Source organism: Muntiacus reevesi, chromosome 1 (genome assembly GCF_963930625.1).
Source record: "Muntiacus reevesi chromosome 1, mMunRee1.1, whole genome shotgun sequence".
In the NCBI taxonomy this organism is placed as follows: Eukaryota; Metazoa; Chordata; class Mammalia; order Artiodactyla; family Cervidae; genus Muntiacus; species Muntiacus reevesi.
The window spans coordinates 150,846,894-150,872,465 of NC_089249.1; the positions used below are offsets into that span (position 1 = coordinate 150,846,894).

Here is a 25,572-nt window from a genome sequence, read left to right on the forward strand (position 1 = left end):
CTTTGGAGAGATGCTCATAGCCAGGGGACTCCAGTTTTAAAGTTAAATAGCCTGCCAGTTTCCACTTATTTTTTTTCCTCCAAAAATCTTTTCTTTCCTATTTTCTCTGACATGAAGAAGAACTCAGACAAGAATTAGAAGCCAAGCTTTTTGAGCAAAGAGGGACCCCAGGATGTATCACAAATGAGGAAACAGAGGGTCAGAGTGGACCAGTGACTTCCTCATGTGTCCCAGTGGTCTGGGCTCGTGTTGGTCTCCGGCTGCCCTGGTTCAGTTAGTTTTCATGGTTGTAAATGTGTTGCCCCTGCCTTTGTTTTTAACGGGTCATTAAGGGGACCTTCTCCGGCCTCATATGCCAGGGCCCCAGCAGCAGCTCTCCCTCCTGCCCATCCGAGGCTCTCCTTAGCCCGAATTGCGCCCTCCTGCCCCCAGGAGAGAACAGATGCTTCCTTATCATAATTGTGGTCCTTCCTCCAGCAATTAAGGGACGCGAGAGGAAACATGTTTGTTTCTATTTATCAATTAAGCATGAGCAAGTGCCCGAGAGAGCAAATGGAGAATAAATCCATCATCTGTACCTCGCATTACAAATCAATCAGGCGAACCTCCCCACCACCCTCCATTGGAAATCTATCCAGATTTCCAGTTTCCTGTGGACTCAGGAATTTTTGTCCTCCAGGCGGGGATGTGTCCCTTTCCCAGGAATCGCCCCTGGGCATCTCTTGGAGCATGCCTCAGTTGGGGCTGCTAGTTCCATGGGAGCCTCTATGCCACCTGAGTTAGCTCAGCCTTCCTCGAGGCAGGAGGAGGAAGAAGCAGCTCAGGCTTGCATGACCTCCTGGGTTAGGGTGATCGAAGGGCCCTTAGGGAGACAGGAGCTAAGGGTCATTGACTTTCGTCTGGGTTCAGTCCCTGGGTCAGGAAGATCCACTGGAGAAGGAAATGGCAACTCAACCCACTCCAGTATCCTTGCCTGGGAAATTCCATGGACGGAGGAGCCTGGCAGGCCACAGTGCGTGGGGTTGCAAAGACGACTGAGTGACTAATTCTTCCTACTTAAAAGTCTTGCAAGGCCATCCTCCACCTGCCTCCCTGGCTAGGGGTTTGGCGCCTTGTACAGAGAGCGATGCTGTGTTTCAAGCAAGGATAGCTGACTGGGTGGCGAACAGTGGGTTTCAGCAGGGTTTAGGAGAAGAGGGATAGAATAGGTGGTTGTCAGGCAGCCTTCACATCACATCCCAGCGGGTCCCTCACCCCACCCAGCCCACTAACTTGGGCATGCAGCTGAGTGACTAGCAGATGCTGCTGGACTTCGTCTGGCTCCTGGGCAGACACTTGTTGCACCCACCCCACCATGCTGGAGGCGAGGCACCAGCCTACTTCCAGGAGCCCATGGAACAGCCCCAGAGCATCTCTCTGTCCAGCAGGCCCGAGGGTGTGTGCACGGCAGGCGCTTGCAGTCCCATGTATGATGAGCCGTTTTTCTTCTTTGTCACACCTGGGGGCTTTGGCTCTTAAAATGCAGACCCTTTTACCTTGGTCACTACACACCTTACTGCACTGGGAGAGGAGGCCCAGTGCTCATCACAGGGTCACTCCAGTGAGGGGTGACTCCGGGTCCCGTCTGGGCCTCTAGGCAGCCCTGCTCTGCTCCTGAGTCTTGACGCACAGGATTAGGGGAGCCCAAGGAAGAACGTCCGGCCTGAGCTGATAGTCAGCACTGGGCTGCCTGGACAGGAAGCAGTTTTCTGATCCCCTTGACCACTCCACCAGAGTTAGATGGGGGCTTACCAAGAGCTCCCGGCACCTCAGCACCCCAGGAGCCCCCAAACCAGACAGCTTCAGTGGCAGGCCTTCCTGCATCATCATAGAGTCCTGCAACCAGGCTTCAGAAATATCCCAAACCTCCAAGTGGGCAGACACTAGCCAGCCCAGTGATTCAGAGCTTGGGAACTCGGAGGAGGAAGCAGAGCTGGGAGAAAGCAAGAGGTCAGAACAGCTAACACCCAGGACCAGAGAGAGAGACCGTCCAAAGCCCTGGGCAGATGGAATGGCAGGTATGGAATGCCACTTCCGAATAGCAAGTACCCCCAGGTTGACGTGGCGCTCCCATACACCTCCCTCTCCCCAGACACACACACACACCCTGTTTATTCTGAAGGTAAACTATGAGAAGTTTTCCCTTTGTTTCCCACTACCTCCTTCCAAAACCGGTTGGGAATTCCCTGTTGGGCCGAATGCTCCCCACCAATCCCGCAGCACAGTTGGGGCCAGGGAACCCGGGGTAGTCCAGGGTCCCTGACACAGGTGCCCCGAGTTCACAAAGGCTTTCCTCCCCAACCCGAGGCCTGTAATTAGTCCTGAGGCATGGGGGTTCCTCCCCACCCCCCGCATCCCTCCCAGTTCTGCTTTTCCCTTATTTTGTATTGCAGTAAAAGAACTTCAGTCTCAAATAAAGATCTTTGACGGGGTTTTCATAGCGCGTGTGCTGAGTGTTAACTCAGGAACCCCCGACCCTCTTTGTCTCTAGAGTGATCACACCAGCATCCACCATGTGCACCAGGCTTTGGGGGAGACGGGTTCTCATTCAACATCCTGCTCACCCTCTCCCAGAGGCCTCCTCCTGCACCCCTGGGGTTGGAAGGTGACCTTCGATGTGCTGGAAGGAGTCAGGAAATCTGGGCGTTCTTCCTGGCCCTGCCCACAGGGCCGTCAGACCTCTGGACCTCAGCTCCCCCGGCGAAATCTCAAAGGCCACCTTGTTCATCCTCTATTCCCAATTTAGTGTTTGACCTAAACTGCAGAGACTAGAGTTTGGGTGGTAGAAGGGAGGGGCAGTGCTGCCTCTGAGGGGTGCATGGTGGGCGGTGAGGCTGGAGTGCCACTCGGCTCCGGCAGGTACGCAGACCCGCAAAGACTGTCACAGATGGAGCCCCCATGCTCGCCCATGCATGCTGCAGTTTTCCATAGCTCCAGCTGGAGCTGCCTGCCCCTGGGGGACCCTCCAGCCGTTGGGCAGCAGGAGTGGTCTCAGGGAGACCCTGAGTGGCCCTAATAGTCAGGTGGGGAGATGGGGCCGGCAGGTGCTCCCCCCTTTGCCCCCACTGTGGGGAGCAGCGCTCAGCTGCGTCTTATATCTCTTTCAGCCTCCGGGAGGAGTTCCTGGGACACAGCCACTGCTGCCCAATTCCATGGATCCCACGCGACAACAAGGTAGAGGGGGCAGGGTGGGCCACTGGCGAATGGGGGGCGTTGGGAGAGGCTCCTCCTCCCCCACTGTCTGTCTCTCCTTCCTGCCACTCACGCTCACTCCACCTCTGTCACACAGGTCACCCCAACATGGGAGGATCAATGCAGAGAATGAACCCTCCTCGAGGAATGGGGCCCATGGGGCCTGGCCCACAGGTAACCAGCCGCCAGTCTGTCCGTCCATCTCCCTAGCCGTCTGTGTGCACCCGCCTTCTGTCCTCTGGCCTAGTCTGTCTGTCTGTCCACGTCTCGTAGCTCATAAGGTGAGGGGAGAGGGCGTGACTAGCGCTCCAGCGGCCCGTTCTGCCCGTAGATGGGCAGCCCTCCAGCAGAGCTGAGGGGACCCCCCCCCCACCATGGAGCTGGGGAGGAGGGGCACCTGGGAGCCTTCCATGGGAAGGACTTAAGGAATTTGCAAGGCAGGGGTCTATGTGCCCAGGCAGCCTTGTGGACCCCCAGAGCTTCCTCCCACTCTGGGTGGGTGGACCTGAGCTGGCTCAGTGGTCACCCAAGGGAGGATATTACATTATTCTGTCTGCAGCTCACCATTTGTCTGACTTCGGATGAATCACTTTGACCTTGGTGGGCCCAGCAGGCCCCCGTGTCCCCACCTGTCCAGTGTGGGAGGTGTGAGTCTGTCGCTGTGGTTCTCACTGGTACACCTCTCAGCTGAGGGGAGGCCAGGCCGGCCAGGGCCCCAAAGTGAAACCTCTGGAATAAATTATCTCTAGTGCCCTGCCTGTCCCTTCGCAACAACTCAGCGATCGCTCCTTGTGACCCAGCTCTGTACCCTCAGTTCCCCGGGTCCCATAGAACTGTCAGGCAGTGGTCTGACAGGCCATTCCTGTTCTAGAACCTTCTCACCATTGGCTCTCACTCTTCTGAGTATTTAAGTGTGGCTCTGTGACAGAGAATTTGCTCTGTTCTGCCCTCCTTGGGAATTCTCTGGAGTCTGCCCCTTGAAAGCCAGAGTCTGAGTAAGGAGACGGGTGTTTCAGAGTGAGAGCAGGAGAGCCTGTTCTGGGGTGTTCATTCCCCTCTCTTCTGCCCTGCCTATAGGCCCGCTTGTCTATCTCCCCTCTGCTTGTGGGTATTTGCATTCTCTCGGCCCCTGCACAGGTTTCTGGTTCCCTGGCAGTGGGGTTGCGCCCCCGCTCATGCATGCCTGCCTCCCTTTTGTAGGAAGAGGTGCCTGCCACACCCCACAGTCCTCCACTCTGCCCGGAATTGTATTTACAGCACACCCAGCCGCTGCTTTCTTCCTGGTGATGGCTGTAACATCTGTGGTGTTGAAAGATTTTTAGGGAGGTTCTTGTCTTTCGATGGCCCCATAATCCTGAAAGGAAGCAAGCCCACACCGGTTGCAGTTCTGGTTTTCTTGTTTTCTTTTCTTTCCTCAAATCCCCCAAAGCTTGTGTTTTCACCAGCTCCTTTTAAGCCACCGGAGTGGCCCCTTCCTGCCAGGAGGCTGGCTGGAGCTGACCTCCACAGGAACCCGTGGGAGGGCGGCAGGGCCTGAAAGCCCAGTGTTCCTTGTCCTGAGTCAGAAACTTTCAGATTCCTCAGCTGCGCACACTAGATCCTCTTGGTGTGCAAATCAGCAGTGGCCTTGGACTTCCAGGATGTCCTGGGGGAGGTCTTGGGGATGCAAGGGGACAGTGTACTCCCCCCCTTGCCCCGCTGATGCTTGGAGACTCAGCAGCTGCATCTGTAAAGTGGGATGGAGACCAGGACTGCCTTGTAGGGAGGAGGATAGGAGGAGGCATGGGTTCTTGGTGTGAGGCTTGGCACAGTGTAGCCTCTTAGGAAGTTGCTCGTGTTTTCCAACTAGGGGGCTTAAAACCAGTGTTGAGGACTCAGGCTGCTTGGGCTGGGTGATCACTTTGTGTTTCTTTTTTATTTTTTCTGGCAAAGGCCATTAACACTTGTTAAGCCTGTAGTAATATTGAGGTCTCAGAAGCTGGGAATGGATGCTATCAGACGGCCCGAGACCAGAGTGTTCCGGAAGTCTAGGACTTCCTCCTGGCTCAGCGGGAGTCTTGGCGTGTCCGTGTCCCTGACCAGGAGTCTGGCACACTCTTGTGGCATGTTTAAAGAGATGGGGCTCCTGCAGCCTGAGGTCTTGCTGAGAGGGGCCCTCCTGGCCTCACCGGGGCAGGATATAAGGATGGAACTCTTGTGGGCTCAGACTGGTGCCCAGGGGGTGGGAGAAGCAAGCTCAGGGGTGAGGCCAGCTGGCCGTCCTCACCCCACCAACCTCAGAGGCTCTGAAAACATCTCTCCTGTTCTTTTTCTTCCCCCCTGGTTTTATGGAGATATAGTTGACACACAGCACTGTATAAGTTCAAGGTGTTCAGCATAGTGACTTGACTTACATCACAAAATGATTATACCAAAATGATAAGTTTAGTGAGCATCCATCATCTCATAAAGATATAGAGTTAAGGTGATTGAAAATTTTTTTTTCTTGTGATGAGAGCTTTTAGGATTTACTCTCTTAACAACACTTGTATATAACATACAGCAGTGTTAGTAACATTTTTTGACTGTTGTACATTACATACCTGGTACTTATTTGTTTATCTTGGGAGTTTGTGCCTGTTGACTTTCTTTCTCCCTCCCCACAGCCTGCCTCCTCTGGAAACCACAAGTCCGATGTCTCTTTCTATGAGTTCGTTTTTGAAGTGTCGTTGACCTACAACACCATGTTAGTTCTTTACACAACTTAGTGATTCAGTGTTTCTGGACATTTCAACACTGATCACCACAGCAGGTGTAGTTCCTGTGTGTGTCACCGTGCAAAGATATTACATGGCTATGGGCTGTATTCCTCACACTGGACATTTCATTCCCATGACTCAGTTTATTTTGCAGCTGGATGTTTCTGCCTCTTAATCTCCGTCACCCCCACTTTCCTCCCCTCTGGCAGCCACCCGTTTGTTCTCTGTATCTGCAACTGTTTTCTGTTTTGTTGTTTTTATTCATTTGTCTTGGTTTTTAGAGTCTACATATGAGTGAAACCATGAATGTTTTTCGTTATCAGACTTATTTCGTTTAGCCTGTTGCAATCGGTGTCCATCCATATCGTCACAGATGGCAGGGTTTCATCCTTTTTTGTGCCTGAGTGCTATTTCTGTGTGCGTGTGTGTGTACCACGTCTTCATCCATTCATCCGTTGTTGGATACTTACGTTGCTTCCATATCTTGGTTATTGCTTTAGGAAAAATGCTGTGATGAACGTAGGGGTGCATATATCTTTCTTTTTTTAATTTTTATTTGTGACTGAGCTGGGTCTTCGTTGCTGTGCAGGCTTTCCCTAGTGGTGGCGAGCGGGGGCTCCTCTCCAGCTGTGGTGCTTGGGCATCTCATTGCGGTGAATTCTCTTGTGGAGCACAGGTTCTGGGGTGTGCATGCTTCAGCAGTTGCAGCATGTGGGCTCAGTACTTGGGCCTCGCTGGCTCTGGAGCTCAGGTGCAGAGGCTTAGTTGCTCTGCAGCCTGTGGGATCTTCCCAGACCAGGGGTCAAACCTGTGTCCCCTGCATTGACAGGTGGCTTCTTAACTGTTGGGCCACAAGGGAAGTCCATGTATATCTTTTCTGATTAGTGTTTTTGTTTCCTCCTTTTCCCATATCAGGCTTCCATGATGGCTCCATTGGTAAAGAATCCGCCTGCAGTGCAGGAGATCCCGGCTCAATTCCTGAGTTGGGAAGATCCCCTGGAGAAAGAGGATAGGCTACCCACTATATTATTCTTACACTTCCCTTGTGGCTTAGCTGGTAAAGAATCCACCTACAAGGTGGGAGATCTGGGTTCGATCCCTGGGTTGGGAAGATCCCCTGGAGAAGGGAAATGCTACCCACTCCAGTATTCTGGCCGGGAGAATTCCATGGAAATATGTATATAGTCCATGGAGTTGCAAGGAGTTGGACACGACTGAGCGACTTTCACTTTCACTTTTCCCATATCTCTTGTACCCCACTGGGTAGAGTACAGTATTAAATTCCAGAACCAAACCTTCCTCAGAGAAACCAAGATGTCATCACTGGGGGCAGAAAGACCTGGCCCTGAGTGAGCCTGGACCTGGGCAAGATTGGGGTATAAAATGGATTGCAGGTTCTGGGGTCAGCCAAGGAGTGGGTATCACAAAGCCTAGAAGTTTTGGACCCCAGGGTGCAGTTGGGCAGAGGACAGGACCCCCAGGCCTTCTCTCTGTCTGTCCCCTGAGGTGCTCCTCTGGTCACTCCAGGGGGTAGACGGAGAGGGATGAGCTCAGAGCTTAGTGCTGGAAAACATGGCCCGGCCGCGGCTCGGACTCTTGGGGCCTCTGGTTCCTCATCTGCAAAATGGGCGGCCGGGTGAGGACCTCAGGGGTCTCATCGTGGGGCTGTGAGACACAGTTCACAGCACGAGGCTCCACGAGGCGCCCCGTGGGTCCCATTGCTTCCCTGGAGCCGAGGTTCGGAGAGGGAGCCCTGTCTTGCCATGCCTGGGCTAAGAAAGGCGACCAAGCCCCTTTAGGCGGTTTTTAGTAAGCCCCACTGCATACACTTGCTGAGACCAGACACAAAGGTGGGGAACCTTCAGCCTGTTGCTCCAAGTGGGGAATAAGATGGCTAATAGTGGGACTGCTCTAGAACTTTCTGAACAGAGAATAGGTGCAGTGTGGGCTTGGGGCTACAAAACCAAACGGAGTGACGTGGTACTATTTGAGGTTGTGCTGCATTTTAGCCTAAATGTCACAAAGGAACCAGCAAACTAGGCTTCAGCCTGCCCTTTGCCCTCAGTGTCTTGCGCAGATTTTACTCTGGTTTCCTGAAACAGCCAGTGCCGAAAAGAAGGCAGTGTTTCCATTTAATTGTGTTTTCTCTTTAAAGATTTATTCCTATGCCTGTGTCTGGCGAGAACTTCTGACTGAATTTTTCAAAAGTGAATCCTGTTAGGATGAGGCTGAAACTGCCAGAGCTCTGCAGGCTCCCGTGGCAATGATGTATGGCGCCCAGACCCCACGGGGCCGCTTTGAATGCTTCTGGTATTCCTGGTGAGGTGGGGTCAGCACAGCCTGGAATCAGACTGCCATCCTGGCATTTGAGAACGTTCAGATAAGGGATAACCCACCGTCTAGAGACAGACCTTTTCCACAGGAAAAGCTGCATCTCCCCTCTGATCTAGGACAGTCCAAACTCAGTGCCTCTGAGCAGAGACCCCAGAAAGAGACAGAAGGATTGTAAACCAGGCTAGAGCACCCTCAGCTGGTAAGGAAAGAGTAGATAGAGTCCCTTGAGGCACTTTCTGCGGTGGCCCCTTGGAGGCCTCCCAGTGGGGCTGGCCAGGCTCTGCGTAGAGGGGGTGGAGGGCAGGTCCAAAAGCCCAGGAAATGACCTGACAGCCTGGAGTCCACCTTGACAGGTCCGTCCTGGAGACTGTTCTCTCAGGCATCAGGCAGCACCAAGAAAGAGCCTCTGTGCCGAGGAAACAGTAGAAACCCCAGCGCCTGCCGGCTGCGGGTGCCTTCCAGCGTGGCTGTGCCCCCGGCTCAGAGCGCAGAACTCAGACCAAAAGGCCGGGTCCTGACCCTTTATAGAGTTCCTGACAGTGGGTCCGACCCCTCTGCCCAGGGTCTGGGGTGACCTAGTTGTTCAGAAGCAGGGTGGGAAGACAGGCAGGCAGACAGACATACCTGTGGATGTGGCCATCCCCATGGCTGCACCCCAGGCTCCTCCAGGTCTCCGGCGGCCCCATCCCTCCAGAGCGGTGCTGAGGGCAGAGGAAGAGGAATGTCCAGTGGCGACCACACCTCCGAACCCAGTGCTGAGGGCAGGCGGGCACTGGGAGAAGAGAGACTCTTTCTACTGAGTCTGAAGCTATGCTTCTAAGCCCGCCCATCCTCTGTGAAAAGGCCGATGTCTCTGATTTGGAAACTTTCCTGCAAAGCCTATCTTTCAGCCCTGACTTACTGTATGGCCTTGGGTGGCGAGCCTTTGGCTTCCTTGGGCCTCTAGCTTGTCATCTCTGAAGTGGGACATGTGAGTGTCCCTTGGGGTCTAGGCCTCTATAGGAAGTAGGAATTGGCGGCCTGCTCCCTCCTGGGCAGTGGTCCTGCTGGCTGCTGAGGGGTCGGCTGAGAACAGCAGCTGGTGCACCTGGAGCCTCCCCTTAGGGGCTGTGTCCCCAGACGTCTTTCAGGAGCGAGCACCCTACCAATCCTTTCCTCACCCCACTCTGCTGCTGCGTCGTGGGCTCCTGCTGGCCCCCGGGCCAGCCTTCTGCCCTCACCCCTCAGTGCAGCTGCTCTCCCAGGCACGAGCAGGAGCAGGACACAGCTGCACCCTGGTGGAGGTCTCTGTCTGGGAGGCCTTGCGGATTGGCCGGGCTGGACACAGTGATGAGTGGGCTACCCGGGGAGGCCATGAGCTTCCTGCTCTGGAACAGCGGGACCCAGGCTGGGTTCTGGACAGGGGCTTCAGTGGTTGTACGTGGGCTAAGAGAGGGCCCTGGAAGACCTGATGCTCAGGGCAGCATTCAGGGCTCTGGTGTTTTCTCTGCCAGCGTCCCACATCAGCACACACCTCTGAGGGCTGACGGAGCTCTTTCGAGCCATCATTTCATTTGATCCTCTCATGACCCTGTAAGGCTGGACTCTTTGTCCCCATTTTATGGACGAGGCGGCACAGCAGAGGGATTGCACACTGAAGCCATGATGATCGCTGCACAAGGAGCCGTCACCCTGCTTCTGCGCCCGAGTGTCATAATCTTTAAAGTGGGGTTAGAAACGAGATGGTTGTGGGTTAAATGTAGGTGATACAAAGCCCATAGCACAGCCTGGCTTGGAGGAAGCCTTATTGTTATTTGGGTGCTTTGCCAAGAATCAGGCTGAGCCGGGACAAGCGCTTCCGTGTTCTACCCTCAGATCCGAGGCTCTGGTCACCACCCATGGCATCATCTGTGGGGATGGACTGGCCCTGCCACTCGCAGATCCTGCCACGGTGTGCTCCGGGGCAGGCACGTGTTTTCTGGCCCAGGGGCTCAGCTCTGAGCAGGTGCAGGGGGTGCCGGGCCCTACACGTGCCGGCTGCCTAAGAAGCCCTCCCCTGCTCCCCCCACCCGTCTGCTCTGGGTCTTGCTCTGTGCCAGCCAGCCTGGTACTGCCGCTGTCACTGTGCACCCCCTGCCTGGACACTCGCAAGCCCCTTTCCGACCAAGCCAAGGAGGTGGCCCCAAGATGGTCCCTGGCTGAAGACCCCCCCTGGCAGCCTGAAGGCGGCTCTGTTTGTCAGCTCTGGCTCTTGAGCCCCTATTGTATCCCCCCTCCCTCACAGATGTGTGATGTAGAGAGCAGACCCTGAGACCCCAGATCCAGGATTAAACCCCAGTGGAGGCATCAGCTGACTGTGACCTTGAGCAAATCTTTTTCTCTCCAGACCCTCAGTCTTCTCTTCTATAAAATGGGAATAATGCAAGCCTCACAGTGTTGTTACAGGGTTCAAACCAGAGGTTGTATGTTACGTGCTCAGTAAAAAAAAAAATAGCTAATGCTGGCTGTTCCTTTGCCATCAAAATTCCACCCAGCCCGATACTTTCAGATTCTCGTATAAAGGCAGAGCTCAGGCTGCAGTCAGCCTCGTAATTGCCGTTCCTTCACTTCTTCATTCCTTCATTGATGATTCAGTGCCCAGTCTGCGCCAGCTGATGTGTGGAGTGATGAGGGATAGGAAAATCATTAAGATAGGGTTCCCACCTTCCAAAGGGGCTCACAGTCTAGCGGGAGAGGTGCACACATGACCATGATCATAAGCCAGTATGCTACCGGCTGTGCGGGGAGCGAGGTTACAAGGCACTATGGGAGTGACTAGGATGGAGCAGTTAATCCCACGGGATGAGCAGGGAGGGCCTCACAGAGGAGGTACTGTTTGAGCTGGGTATTGGAGGATATGTCAGAACCTGCCAGGTAGAGAAGGGAAGCAAGACATTTATTGCTGCAAAGAAAATAGCTCTGGAAGAGGGGAGTTGGGGAGAGTGGTGTCAGGAGATGAGCCAGGTGACAGGCCCGAGTGCCTGGTCCAGACTCCCTTTGACCCACCCCACTGCCATGATGGGTTGTGCCGAGGTGAGCTGGGACCAAGTTCTGTGCAGACTTTTTTCTTAAATGGAACAGTGACTCCCTTGAGCAGAGAGACAATTTTCTTCTTGCTCTTCCAGTCCTGTGCCTGTTGAGGGCCCCACACACTGAGAGTTGATTCAGGTGGCTGCGTCGGGGGGACACCTGAGACCCGGGGCAGGTTGGGGTCTGTCCACACCAAGGCTTGGGAGCAGCCACTGGACAGGCCTTTCAAGTGCGTGCCTCCCTTCCACATGCAGCCCCCGGCCTGCTTGCAGATCGTTCTCCCCGAGTTTCTAAGGTGGCTGGGGTTCACCAGCCGGTTCTCTTGCTGAGTGTGTTCCCCTTTCCTGCCTGAGACCTGAGGGCAGGTGCTAACCAACATCCTGAGCACCTTGCTGGACGCCCATATGCTCTCAGGAGACCATCCTGAAGCCCCTGAAGATGTGCCTAAAGCTGTGACTGTCCCCTGTGCTGGATTGTCATTGTGGTCCTGTCAGTTGGCTCCCACCCCTCTTTTTCTTTTTTTTTAATGAATGTATTGCTTTTTCATCAAATCCTTTTCATAGACTAACCCTCTCCCTTATGTTCTGTTTGTTTTTCCCTCTCCTCTCTCTGGTGCCCCTTCTCCTTCTCATAGACTGACCCTTGGTTATCGTTGCAGAATTACGGCAGCGGCATGAGACCACCACCCAACTCCCTCGGCCCCGCCATGCCCGGGATTAACATGTAAGGCCACACCCCTGCTGGCAGCCCAGAGCCCGTGGGTGTGCCCACCCTCTGTTCCCCCTGAGAAACTCATGATCGCGGGAATCACTGACACCTCTCTGGACCTCAGTCTCCTCATCAGTAGAGTGAGGATGTTGAGCGTACTGGTGACAGGACCTCATAGACCCCCATATGGGGCTTGTCGGTGCCAGGCACAGGGCTGAGCTTGCTTCATGGATTAACTCGCCTCATCTGCATAATAACACTGTGGAGTGCTTAGCATTATGCTCTGTTGTCAGATGGGGTATCTAAGGCACAGAGAGGTGAAGTAACTCGCCCAGGGCCACACAGCTGTAAGTGGCAGGGTCAGGCTTGGAACCCTGTACCACCCATTGAGTGCTTCAGTGGTATAGCGCTTTTTGTGGTAGCAGATCCCTGTGAGTATCTGTGTCCTCCCTAGAAAAGTGCGCTTGCAGAGGAAATACTGTTCTTCACAAATTTTGCATATAATGTATTGGGGTCTATAGATTTCTACCCATGAAAGTACATGTTTTTACCCCAGTCCTAGGACTGTATGAAGGACTTCCTGTTAGTGATTTTGGCCCTCTTGTTCTGCCCCTGCTGGCACTACCCTTGTTGGCATTTATTGCATCTTTTTCATTGTCTTTATCTCTCTCTCCTCTCAGGGGCCCGGGAGCTGGCAGACCCTGGCCCAATCCTAACAGTGCTAACTCAGTGAGTACCCAGGTTGGGGGTGGGGAGTGCTGTTTGCTAGGGGTGGGTGGGGTTCCACGGTGCAGGGTGGTCCCTGTCCCCAGGTTGGAGGTGTCACAGGGAGTGGGATGCAGCAGGATTCCACCTGATGCTTCCAAAGGGAAGCCCATCTGTAAGGGGAGATTTGGGAGTACCACTCTAGACCCATCAGGGGCTCTGCAGAAGCTGGGGTGTGAGCTGGGAGCTGGGCTCAGAGCCCTGTCCATGAAGGGACTCCTGCCAGCCTCCTCTTCCTTGGCAGGGCAGGCCTTCAGCACCCAGAGGAGGGAGCTGGGAGGGGGCTAGGTGCAGACAGTCCAGGGCAGGAGGCTAGGGGGTGGGGCTGAGCTCTCGCTTTCCTGTCCTTGAACTGGAGGGTCTCCTGTGCCCGAGGTTCCCTGCCAAGGCTCTGGGACCAGTTCAGTATAGGAACGGGACTCTGCTCACATCCTTGGCCCTCCTAGAGACACCGGTGGCTCAGTGTGTTTCCTGTCGAGAGTGGGATTGTGTCCCCGAGAGTACTCGGAAGGCAGAGCACATGTTGCCCGTCGGCTCTGACCCGTGGTTCACCCCTTTCTTGTTTCTAGATTCCGTACTCCTCCTCATCACCCGGTACCTACGTGGTGAGTGTGTGCAGGTTTGGGGCATTGCATGTCTAGTCCTGTGTGACTGCAGGGTTGGGGGGATCCCTTGTCTCTTTGTTTTCAAGACATGAGCCCAGATTCCAAACTTTGCTAGAATTTACTGTCAATATGCAGGTATTTGTACCTTCTGGTGTCCCAGAAGTCCCCTCACAAGACCCAGAGTTGGAACTTCCATCCAGGGAACTGACCAGTAGACCAGTCAGCTTCCACCGCAGGCCTGTGGTTTCACTGGGCTCCATGCATCTGAGCGCACACGCACACCCACAGTTGCCTTCTGGTTTACAGAAGGGAAGGAAGGAGTCCAGTTCCCCCAGGCTTTAAACAGCTGGATTCTGTATGGACAGTGGCGGCTGAGTGAGAGCTAAATGTGGGGCTAGGCCCTGGGTGAGCGTGGACTGCTGATGTGGCTGGAGCTCGGGGTCTCTCCCCACATGTGTCATCACCATGGGTTTCCGACATCAGTTTTTAATCTTGTCTCCAGGGACCCCCTGGTGGTGGCGGCCCCCCAGGAACACCCATCATGCCTAGTCCTGCAGGTAAGAAGGCTGGGGGACGGGTGCCACTGGAGGAGTAGGAAGTCCTGGAGGGGCCTGGTACAGAGCCAGGGCTGGCTGGCCACTCTTCCTGAGCAGTGCACCTCTCACCTGGCATCTTGACGTCAGAGATTTACTTAGCGGGCAGAAGACCCTGGTGCCACCAGCCCACCCTGCGGCTTCAGCTGGGCCACTCCTCACTCAAGTTGAAGGACAAGGCAGAGCAAGGAGATCCAAGAATGAGGGATCTCGCTACTCTTGACTCCCCCTGGTCAGAGAAAATCCTGTCCTGGTTGTCGCTTCTGTAGATGACTAGAAAGGGGCTTTGGGGTTCTGGCCTCCTGGGCCCAGGACTCTGCAGAGTGATGCCTCTTGAGTGTCCAGAGCTCTTGGTTTCTGGTCCTCTATATCAGAGATCCCTTTTTGCCCTTTTCTTCAAAAGAAGAGGGCACGTGTACTCACACACATACAGCATCACAATTGTATTTCTTTCCCAGCTAAGAATAGCGTACCACCAACTAGAAGGAATTCAGCATGCCATCTTTACTCACCCCCAAAATAAAAAGTGAGAGGTAGTTGGATTTCTGCCCGAGAAGTATGGTGCCTGCTCCTGATATAAATATGTTAGCTGATTTCCTCGGGAGACTTTTCTGGCTAATTGGGGAGACAGAGGGGTCCCTCCCACCCCCTCCTCTGCTCCCCATGGCAGGAAAGCTGCTCGGCAGCAGGGGTGGGGCTGGCGGCGGCCGTGAGGCTCCCACTCCGGCTCCCTCTTTCTGCTGCTGCATTTTTATGAGCTGCATGACCTACATTCAGACTGGGTCACATTAAACCACTCCATATGTTACTGTGTCTCCAGCCCCATCTCTGCCTCTCCCTCCTGCCCCATCAGCTTGGCAGGGTGGCCCCTGGGTCATCTGTGGTGTCGTTCTTTCCCAGTGTGATTAAGACTGCCAGCCTGGGGTCTGGGAGAGCACAGGTGGTGGTCGGGCTGCGCCTGCGTTGTCCCAGGCAGCATCTGGGGAGCATGTTTGGTTTGGGGCGGAGTGGGGTGAGGGGGGCGGAGATGATTTTGCTGTGTCCACACTGCTGTCCAGAACCCTGAAATCCTTCCTTTCAGGGTTGAGTGGTTTTCACAGTTGAATTTTCTGTGATTAAAAACTTTGTGAATCTTCATTAAATACAAATTAGCCAGAAAATGCTGGTACTTAGAGGAAATTTTAGGTGATAAAATACAAAAGAATGAGTTCAAGTGCCATGAGTTTGTTTTAATTAAGCAATGAATTAATCACCCCGACTTGCGGATTTCCACTGTTCTACAGATTCAACAAATTCCAGTGACAACATCTACACAATGATTAATCCGGTGCCGCCTGGAGGCAGCCGGTCCAACGTAAGTCTGCTTTCTAATAATTTACATATCAGATACCATAACAAATCATAATTAACTTCATCAGCTGAGGGGAAAGCAAGTTTAATTGATTTCAACCATTTGTTACCAAAGATGAATAAAATAAACCATCAGAAAAGTGATTAACTCTTGGGCAGCTTGGTTCCCATTTCATAGCTGGCAGGGGGTGGCAGAGAAGGGGGTGGAGTGATCTCCACCCCTCTGGTCAGAGCAGGGTGCCCAGCCTCACTGTGGGGACCCCTACTGGCGCCCAGCCTCACTGTGGGGACCCCCCTGGCGCCCAGCCTCACTGTGGGGACCCCTGCTGGTGCCCAGCCTCACTGTGGGGACCCCTGCTGGCGCCCAGCCTCACTGTGGGGACCCCCCATGGCGCCCAGCCTCACTGTGGGGACGCCTGCTGGCGCCCAGCCTCACTGTGGGGACCCCCCCTGGTGCCCAGCCTCACTGTGGGGACCCCTGCTGGCGCCCAGCCTCACTGTGGGGACCCCCCTGGCGCCCAGCCTCACTGTGGGGACCCCTGCTGGTGCCCAGCCTCACTGTGGGGACCCCCCCTGGTGCCCAGCCTCACTGTGGGGACGCCTGCTGGCGCCCAGCCTCACTGTGGAGACCCCCCCTGGTGCCCAGCCTCACTGTGAGGACCCCCCCTGGCGCCCAGCCTCACTGTGGCGACCCCCCTGGCGCCCAGCCTCACTGTGGGAATGCCTGCTGGTGCCCAGTCTCACTGTGGGGACCCCCACTGGCCTGAACGGGGTGTTGGTGAGGAAGAACACAGGCTGCGGGGGCCTTTGGGGGTGGTCTGGCCCAGTCCCTGCTCAGCTGACTGGCTCTACACCTGGTTGATGATGCCTCACCCTCTCTGGTCTGTTTCCTTGGCTGTGGAGCTTGCGACGGAGGCCTCCAGGTACCTGCCTGCCCTGTGTCTCTGGGAGCCCTCTGACTCCCACATCCTATAAGCTCTCTGCCTCTCCTCGCTCCCTTCCCTCCTCTAGAAACCACTCCCTCCCTTCCTGACCCCTCAGTGTTCTCACCCTGCTGGTGGTGTAGCTCGGATACCTCCTTTCCTGGTCCCTGCTCCCCGCTCCCTCTCGTGTTCCCGTACTGGACCGTGCAGGTGTGGCCTGTCTGCCTCTCCTGGCTGGGATCTCCCTAAGGACAGGGCTGGTCTGGCAGCTCTTCCTGGCTAGGCAGGAAAGGCGAATCCCACTGGGCTTGCCCTGGGGGAGCTCAGGGTGTGGAAAGGAGGCTGTCGTGTGACCACATCAGTAGTTTGGGGACAGCAGAGCCAGAGCATGGACTTGCACTTCCAAGGTTGGCTCTGGCCTTTAGGGTGCTCGATCTGGTTCTGCTGGTTCGGTTCCTGGTGTAACTCCAGAATCACCCCATGTGCTAACAGCCCTTACTGTTGGCTACTCAATGCTGGACACTGCGTGTGTTGCAGCCTCTGGGTGGGGGTCGTAGGCCTGCCACCTGGGGGTGCCAAGACAAACCAACCTGGATTCCATGACTGAGAACTGGGGACCCCGCTCCTCACCTGCCAGTCCACCGCCTTCTCTCCCTGTCTCTCCGAGGCAGCCAGTACCTCCCATGCCCCTGCCACTCCCTAGGGTGGCCAACTCTTTGGGTTTTAGCACCAAAAGCCCTGTGTCCTAAGAGATGACTTCCCAGGACACAAAAGTCTTTCCAGGTTTTAGCAATGGATGCAGAAGGTTGGGCAGAAATGTACAAGACCCATTTAGCTGCCCCAAAGACAGGACTGAGCACATGAAAATGGCATAGACTCCCCTCTTGCCATGGTTGCTACTGCCATATTTTACCAACCACAGATGCCAGTGGTCGTGGTCTGTGGCTCTCAATGATGGATCATCCATGTTGCATCACTCCAAGGGGTACCACTCAAGCGCACAGCATCCAGGCCCTGGCAGAATCCGCCTTTGACTCTGCCTGCAGTTTAACTGTTAGGCTTTGTGTCAAGATAGTGCAGATGTCATTTTTCACACTGTGAGCATCATGGTCATGTTTTCTAAGAGCTCAAATAGTGAAAATGAGAACGATGAGACCACCAGCCCCTGTGTGACCCTGACATGTCCAAAAAAGAGAAGCCTGAGTGAATTTTAATGACAGGTGTGAGGATACACAGACCTGCACCAGGGAGGCAAATAACCAAAATGGAACGTACTGGCAAGTGTGTAGAAGAGAAGAGGTGTGGGTGGAGGAGGGGTGGGAGAGTGCGTGGCCATCTGGGACGTGACATGCACATCCTGCTAAACCAATCGCAAGTTTTGTGTGCCATCCAAAGAAACAGCAGTCCTCAGTGTAGAGAGGCGGCAGCCACACTTGGCGGGGCCATGGCCCTGAAATGATCACTGTCACCATGTTGGTCCTTTGATGGCTCCATGAACTGAGAAGATTACATTTTCTGATTCAGAGGCTGCAACTGAAGGGGTGAACCGAAGGGGAGTTTAGATGACAAGTGTGTTGGTCCTTCATGGTGTGTAGCTGATTCTGTTGTATCATCCCAACAGTCGGGGAGCTTTTTTCCTCAAATCAAGTGGTTCATCAGACTGTCTCAACAAAACTGTGTCCTTAGCTTTTAGGCACTTTGACTTGAAAACTGGAGCCTCACCTTGTCATCTTGATGTCTACAAGGAAGAGGTTAATGAAGTGTGGAAGAGAAAGAAAATATTACTGTTCTCTTGTCCAAATACAAACCACACTTTGCTCGTTTATCTGCATATTTGGCAGACAGTACAGTTAATTTGGCAAGTTTCATTTAGTCCATGAACTTCTTACCTGCTAATTTCCCCACCCGCCTTGTCCCTAATAGTGCTGCCAAGGGGGCTGATTTGCTTGCCTGTGATAATCCAGCTTTCATAATGAAAGGTTTTGGTCACTTGTTGATTTGCTCAAAACATGCAGAAACAGATTTTTGAGTATATAAAAAAAGAGAAGGCCTCGGACACGTGCCCACAGATGCCTGGCGTTGTTGCTGGCTGTAGAGAAGATGTGAAAACGCCAGCCTGCTCTGATGCTCTTCCCTTAGAAACACTGTGAGATGAGAATGTGGAAAGGAATTATAATAAAGTAGAAACATAGCTGCTGCTTCTCCAGAACTGTTTGATGATCTTCAAGAGGCCACCAGGAGCCCAGGTGAGGCTGAGTGGACTGCACTTGAGCTGTTCAGAGTTGTAGAGGGGCTGTGACAAAGCCTTGTACAGCCAGAGTAGTGGCCAGAGTTTGGAAGCGAGACTGCTTGAGAGCTCATAAAGTGTTACAGGCAAGGGCAGCCAAGTTAGCTAAGACTTTCTCAACATTTTTATTAAAACTGTGACTTACTTAGAATCCAGCTTATATCTCACAAGTTCAAATTACCTTTGTGCTTTAAAAGCATTTTCCCTGAGAAAGAGAGGTTTAATCGATGATGACATCCAGTGTGCTCGGAATGTTTAGAAATGACGGACATCACAGGCAGGCACAGCCCATCTGATGAGCTCCTAGGTGAAAAGGGCCTGACAAATGGCCGACCTTCCAAAACCCACCTGTAGATACAAAGTGGATGGACATCTTCGGAGAACTGGAAGCAGATTCCTACAGATCCAAAGCCTGTGTGGTTAAGTAGAATCCTGAGCACTGCACGCGCGGATGTTCTTGTGGAGCGGAGAGTTTGGTGTCGCTGTGTTGGACTGACACCAGTGCTTGATGAGAGCAGAGTGGCAAGTCAGTGCATTTTCTGTTTGACTCTTCGGTTTTGCCCTCCATGAAAGAAAGGTGTCTAAAGCCTGCAGGTGATTCAGAGAAGCATTAGTGGAAAAGCAACCACCATTTGCCTTGTTGGACTCCTGAAAGCGAGATGAGTCCCTAGCAGCTCTCTTGAAGTCCCCTGAGGAAAAATCTGCCGCAGCTCTTGCTCTGGCCACATCTTCTCAACAGTTAAATATCCAGTTTAAAGAGTTAAAGTAATTTACTATGTCAGAAGACAAATTCTATAAAAGTGTTCTATTTTTCCCATGTCATTTGTTTAACTAGCCATCTTACTATTTGCCACTGTTCACTAGTTCAACTGTTCTGTAATAGAATTTGAGTAACAGAAAAGTAAATAATACAGAATAAACAACTGGATATCCACTGCAGATGAATGAAGCTGGACTACTTCCTTATAACATACACAAACAGAAAAATTAACTCAGACTAGACCCTAAGCCTAAATGTCAGAGCTAAAACTATCAAACAATTAGAAGAAGATACAGGAATAAATCTCTGTGACCTGGGTTAGGAAAGCCTTCTTAGCTACTCTGAACGCACAAGTGACAAAAAGTAGCTGCACTGGACTTCATTAAAATTTAAAATTCATGCTTCAGAGGACACTGTCAGGAAAGTAGAAAGACAGCCCACAGGAAATATCTGCAAGTCATACGTCTGATAAGGGTCTTGAATTGTAAACGTGTAAAGAATTCTTAGAACTCAATGATAAAAAATGAACCCAACTTTAAAATGGGCCAGGAATCTCAATAGACATGTCTCCAAACTTGTACAGAGAACCAATAAGCACATGAAAAGATGATCAGTGTCATTAGTTAATAAAAGAAAACTTCAGTGGGTTATCACTTCACACCCACTAGGATGGCTAGAATCAGAAAGACAAGTAACGAGCGGTGTTGGTGAGGATGGGAGGAAATCTGAACCCTCACATGGGAACATAAACTGGTGCAGATGCTGTGGAAGAGACTGGCAGTTCTTCGATAGGTTAAGCAGTTACTGTGACCTTGCAGTTCCACTCATTGACATCTACCCCAGAGAAATGAAAACATATCCACACAGTTGTACACAGATGTTCACAGGAGCATTAGTCATAATAGCCCAAAAGTGGAGACAACCGCAGTGTCTGTTGACTGATGAAAATGTAGTACATACATAAAATGGAATGTTATTTGAACATAAGAAGGAATGAAGTACATGATGCATGCTTATAACATGGATAAACCTTGGAAACATTTCACTAAGGGAAAGAAGCCAGCCACAAAGGTCATATACAATTTATATGAAATAACTAGAGTTGCTAAATCTATGGAGAAGGAAATGGCAACCCACTCCAGTATTCTTGCCTGGAGACTTCTGTGGATGGAGGAGCCTGGTGGGCTGCTGTCCATGGGGTCGCACAGAGTCAGACACATTGCGACTTGGCATGCATGCATGCATTGGAGAAGGAGATGGCAACCCACTCCAGTGTTCTTGCCTGGAGAATCCCAGTGACAGAGGAGCCTGGTGGGCTGCCGTCTACGGGGTCGCACAGACTCGGACACGACTGAAGCGACTTAGCAGCAGCAGCTAAATCTGTGACACAGAGAATAAATTAATGGTTAATGTGGGCCTGGGGGTTCAAGGGGGAATGGGGAGTGATGGCTCATGCATACAGAGTTCCTTTTGGGGATAATGAAAATGCTCTAAAATTGATTGTGGTGGTGATGGGCCAACTTGCTAAGTACACGAACAACCACTGAATTGTGTACTTATTAAATGAGTCAGTTGTATGTGGTTAAAAATAGCATGAAAGTACACAAATGTACCTGTTTTTGAAATACGTTTATGCAACTGTAATACATGTGCATAATTGTTGACTGTATTATCAAATTTGGGGATTTAAAAAAATATTTACGTATTTTATTTATTTGGCTGCATCAGGTCTTTAGCTGTGGTAGTCAGGATCTTTCGTTGCAGCACACAGTCTCCGGTTGTGGCCAGGGCTCAGTACTTGGGGCACGCGGGCTTAGTTGCTCCATGACGTGTGGGGGACTGGACCGCCAGGGAAGTCCCCTGGATATATTTGGTCTGGTAGGACTGTGTTTGGGTATCACCCTCATCCTCCTATCACTTGGGTTAATAAGCATGAAATGAATTGCGAGATGGCAAAATGTGCCCCCCGGCCCGCCAACAACCCTGGGAAGCCACTGGGGAGGCGAGGATGCTGTCCTCAGAGGGTATGTGAGGGTGTCAGGGTGAGGAAGCAAGTGGTACCCCAGCAGTCTCCTCACAGCAGTCTTTGCATCAGCTGGTCCTGCTGCCATCTGCTAAGAGGGCTTTTACTTCTACTCAGGCAGGACCCTTTCAGGAATGAAGCCATGACGCATCTCTCCCTGCCCAGATCCTGACCCTCAATTATTTTTTCTCTCTGCCACCTCCTCTCTGCAGCCTGTCGTGATTTCTCTGCCTTTTCCCCAGTGCCTCCCTCTGAAGCTCCTGCTGTGCTTGTCTAGATCTCAGTATCCTGTGAGGTAGCTGGGTGTCCATGGCTGCACTCTTCCTCCAGGCTGAGGCCCAGGTGTGACTCAGCGTCCAGCACAGGCCACATGCCAAACAGGCCTCTGCTCTGCTACTTCCATCCCCTGTCCACCTTTGCCTCTGGTTGGTACCCCAGGCCTTGGCTCAGACTGGGCTCAGCCATCCCTTGGTGGCCATGCCTTGTGACCTCTGGCCTTTGCTTGCGTCTTTTCTGAGATGGGGGTGATAGTTCCAGACAGGCCTGAGGAAGGGAGTGGAGCAGATGAAACGTCTGCATGATGAATGCAGATGAATCCATCTGCATCTCCAGTTCTGCTCACTAGTGAGCACCCCCACAGAGTCCCAAAGAGAGAACGCCTGCCACCAACACCCCAGCTCTTCCCACATTTCAGAGGAGGAGGCTCATGTGATGGCTCCAGGGCCAGGCTGCCCGAGGTCCAGCCACGGCTCCTCCATCTCCTACCTGGGAGATTTAGGGCCAAAGCATGGTCCACTGTGTGCTTCAGTTTACTCATCTGTAAAATGGGGAGGAAAGGCATTAATAGTTTTATTCCCAGGCCTGGCTCAGTGGGTCACTCTGTCTCTGTGAGCCCCACATACTGCCTTGGGGATAGAACGAGCCCCAGGTGGGATCCAGGAGGCCTGGTTTGAGAGCTGCCTCTGGTGCCTTGGGCCAGCCGCTCCCTCTCTCCTGGTTGGCTTCCTCCCGTGGTGCGTAGGCCTCTGCCCTGCACAGTCCAAGGGCTTAGGGGAGGCGCCACCTCTGGCCTCCTGGTGTTCAGTGCCCGAGTGTGCCTGAGAGCAGCTCCTCCAGGGTGGAAGCTCTCGGGGGCTGCACTTCTGTGTTGCTGGGTATGGAGCCCCGCGAGGGTCGTGGCGGGCCCGCTCAGGTGCCACACTCTGTGCTTCTCCCACAGTTCCCAATGGGTCCAGGCTCAGACGGCCCGATGGGGGGCATGGGCGGCATGGAGCCACACCACATGAACGGCTCGTTAGGTAAGTCAGCACCCTGCCTGACTTCCCGGGAAGCCTTCTCTGCCTCGGCTCCGGGCTCCACTGAGCCCAGTCCCCACAGGAAGATCTGAAGAGGAAGATGTTGCCTGGGTAGAAGGTCCTCTTTGGCAAAATGTTTGGGGTTTGGGTGGAAGCATTTGGAGGCCCCTGCACAGAAGAGCGGGCGAGACCCTGAACTGGACTTTCTTTTCTCCTTCCAGGGTCAGGTGACATAGATGGACTTCCAAAAGTGAGTGTGTGTTCCCTGTCTCCTCCCTGACAGCACCCTCCAGAAAGCCTTTCCCCCCATCCCGGGACGGGGTGGCAGGTTGCTGGCGGCCCGAGGCTCACCACGTCTGCTCTCTCTGCAGAATTCTCCTAACAACATAAGTGGCATTAGCAATCCTCCAGGCACCCCTCGGGACGATGGCGAGCTAGGAGGGAACTTCCTCCACTCCTTCCAGAATGACAATGTAAGTGTGCCCACCACCACCCTTATTTCACCGCCCGGGTCCTCCCTGTATCCTCTGAGCCCTGGGGCTATTGATTGACGTTTCAGAGTCTCCTGGCCAAGACCTGCCCGCTGGGCCAGTGTCCTGGCAGCTGTGTCATGAGTCTTTCACCTCGGTTATTTTTCCACACGAGATGGAGAGCCCTCACAATCCCCCCGCCCACCCCCACCAGCCCCCCGCGTGGTGCTGACCCCTCGTCTCCCGAATCCGACCTTCCCCGAGCGTGCACACGCAGGCGCAGTGCCTCCAGCGCTGATGAAGCTCACGTGGCCGGACGAGCGCTGGGCCCGGGCCCACGGGGTCCTTGTCTCCCTCTGTGTCCTCCCGTCCTGGCGGGAGGGTGTGCGTGCAACCAGGGCCTGACTGCCTGGGGTCTCAGTGCCGAGGAGCTGGCTGACTGTTTTTTATATTAGGCTTCTTGTTCAGTCTCATCTGAAGAACCAACATCAGGTTTCTGTAGCTTTTGAGAACCCCAGGCCGGCTCCCACCCCAGGGTGCCCTGGCTGTGCTCCAGCTCATCAGACCCCAGTCCTCTGCAGTCGGTGGCCCTATGAGGGGAGGGCAGGGGCTACTGCTGGCTTCGATAGGAAAGGGCTGATTTGGAGAAGGAAGGGGGGCAGGACAGGCAAGTGAGGGACACAGGCTGGTGCGGGGGGGATGGTTCCTGAGCCCCGCCTGCTGGCCCCTTGCCCACCCAGTGCCATCGTGGGCGTCTCAGCCCAGCCCCGAGACAGGCCCTGTCCAGCTCTCTGCAGTGAGACCTCCACAAGGCTGCCACACCCGGCCCTCACGACCCCCCTTCTCTGCTTCTCCTCCCTTCAGTATTCTCCAAGCATGACGATGAGTGTGTGACTCCCCCCCTCCTCTTCTCCGAGACGCTGAGAGAGCCGGCATTGCAGGCGGGAAGATGCCAGAAATTATGCAAGAAGAAGTGAGGTGTCATTACCCAGGAGCTGGGGGAGGGGCGTCTCCTGCTCCCCCCCAACCCCCACCCTGTCCTCCACCCCCTCCACCTTTCCCAGTTTTAGTTTCATGCAATAAAAAGGCCGAACTTTTTATTCCATAAAACATGAAGGACAAAACTCAAAAATAAAATATATTTCAAGTCAATGACCAGAAAAATCCCACCCTTGCCCTTTCCCGAAGGACCTTTGATGTCCATGACACTTTTCTGTTTTTTTTGTTTGTTTGTTTGGGGTTCTGCTGTTGTTGGGATTTTTTGTTTTGTTTTGTTTTCAGGGGGGTTTTTTTGGGGGAAAAATTTTTAAAAATGGAAGCTTCTAGCAAATCCCCCCAACCCCACCCCAATCAACCTCTTTGCTTTCTTCTTTAAAAAAAAAAAAAAAAAGGACAAAAAAAAAATAAATAAAACCAAGCCCCGTTGTCTGTACCCAAGCCCTTCCACCAGGAAAGCTAGTCTAGGTGTGAGATCTCACCTGTCTTTGTAGCCATCTAAAAATAATAATAATTATTATAATAAACTGGGCAGTTTACAATCGGTGGTTTCTTTCAAATGGCCTGTTTTGGAAAGAAAAAAGGAGTCACCCTTTTCCACTTGGGGTTTTTGGTTTGTGCTGACGAGCGAGGGAGGGGCGGGAACCTGTTTTGTTTTCTTTCACTTGGTCTCTCCCGGCGAGGTGGCGACAGCAGCCGCACAGCTTGGACCCCAGACCCCCTCCCCGCGTGGTGTGGCCGGAGGGGCCAGACCACCAACCGCTTTCAGGATCCCGCCCCAGCGGAGCCTCCGAGACCCGGTTGGCATGCACTGTGCTCCCAGGACTGCTTCCTCCCTCTTCTGGACCTCTCCTCACCCGCCTCCCGCCCCCTCCTCAGCCCCCGCCCCAGCCTTCCCAGTGAGAATCCTGCCAGCGGGGTGGTGGCTTGGAGCGGAGTGGGGGAGGCCGCCCCCGACAGGATGGCTATGACCTGGGACGTGGAAACCGTGACCTCTGCGTTCTCCTCCCTCGCATCGTCCACCTTGCGTGTGCGGGCAGCGTAGGGCTGGAGTTGGGTTTTCTTTTTTTTTTTTTTCTCTTGATTCTTCCTTCTTTTTCAAAGATGGGATATTGACCAGAATTGCTCTGTATATGCTTGGAACTGGATGGAAAGACTCTGGAATAGCTGTGGGGGCGGCGGGGGGGACACCGACAACCAAACAGATGTGCTGTTTCTGGACCTGTTTTTATTTTCAAAAACCGACGAACGCCACAGTGGAGCCTGTCCCCCTCCCAGGAGGAGTGACTCATGGCCTCCCTCACCTCACCACCCTGCATCGAAACCTCTGTGTCTTGCCCTGAGACACCTGAATTCTTTGTACATTTATACCCCTCTCCCCCCTCCCTTGTAGCTGGTCTTTGTTTTCTTCCCTCCTTTGATCCATGTATATCATATTATGTGAGA

General features: G+C 53.4%; 1 protein-coding gene across 4 annotated transcripts in view; it reads left to right on the forward strand.

Moving 5' to 3' along the window:
- The window catches only part of SSBP3 (single stranded DNA binding protein 3), a 166,551-nt gene extending 141,883 nt beyond the window's left edge, over window positions 1-24,668 (forward strand). For all 4 annotated transcript variants that reach the window (XM_065912350.1, XM_065912360.1, XM_065912365.1 and 1 more), the window contains 11 exons: window positions 3,147-3,213; window positions 3,329-3,405; window positions 12,010-12,074; window positions 12,740-12,788; window positions 13,394-13,429; window positions 13,932-13,986; window positions 15,306-15,376; window positions 22,585-22,663; window positions 22,882-22,910; window positions 23,032-23,133; window positions 23,995-24,668. In XM_065912350.1, the coding sequence (XP_065768422.1) occupies window positions 3,147-3,213; window positions 3,329-3,405; window positions 12,010-12,074; window positions 12,740-12,788; window positions 13,394-13,429; window positions 13,932-13,986; window positions 15,306-15,376; window positions 22,585-22,663; window positions 22,882-22,910; window positions 23,032-23,133; window positions 23,995-24,024 (660 nt within the window). In that variant the 3' untranslated portion in view covers window positions 24,025-24,668. The remainder of the gene's footprint in view (window positions 1-3,146; window positions 3,214-3,328; window positions 3,406-12,009; window positions 12,075-12,739; window positions 12,789-13,393; window positions 13,430-13,931; window positions 13,987-15,305; window positions 15,377-22,584; window positions 22,664-22,881; window positions 22,911-23,031; window positions 23,134-23,994) is intronic.
- Window positions 24,669-25,572: the final 904 nt, after the last annotated feature.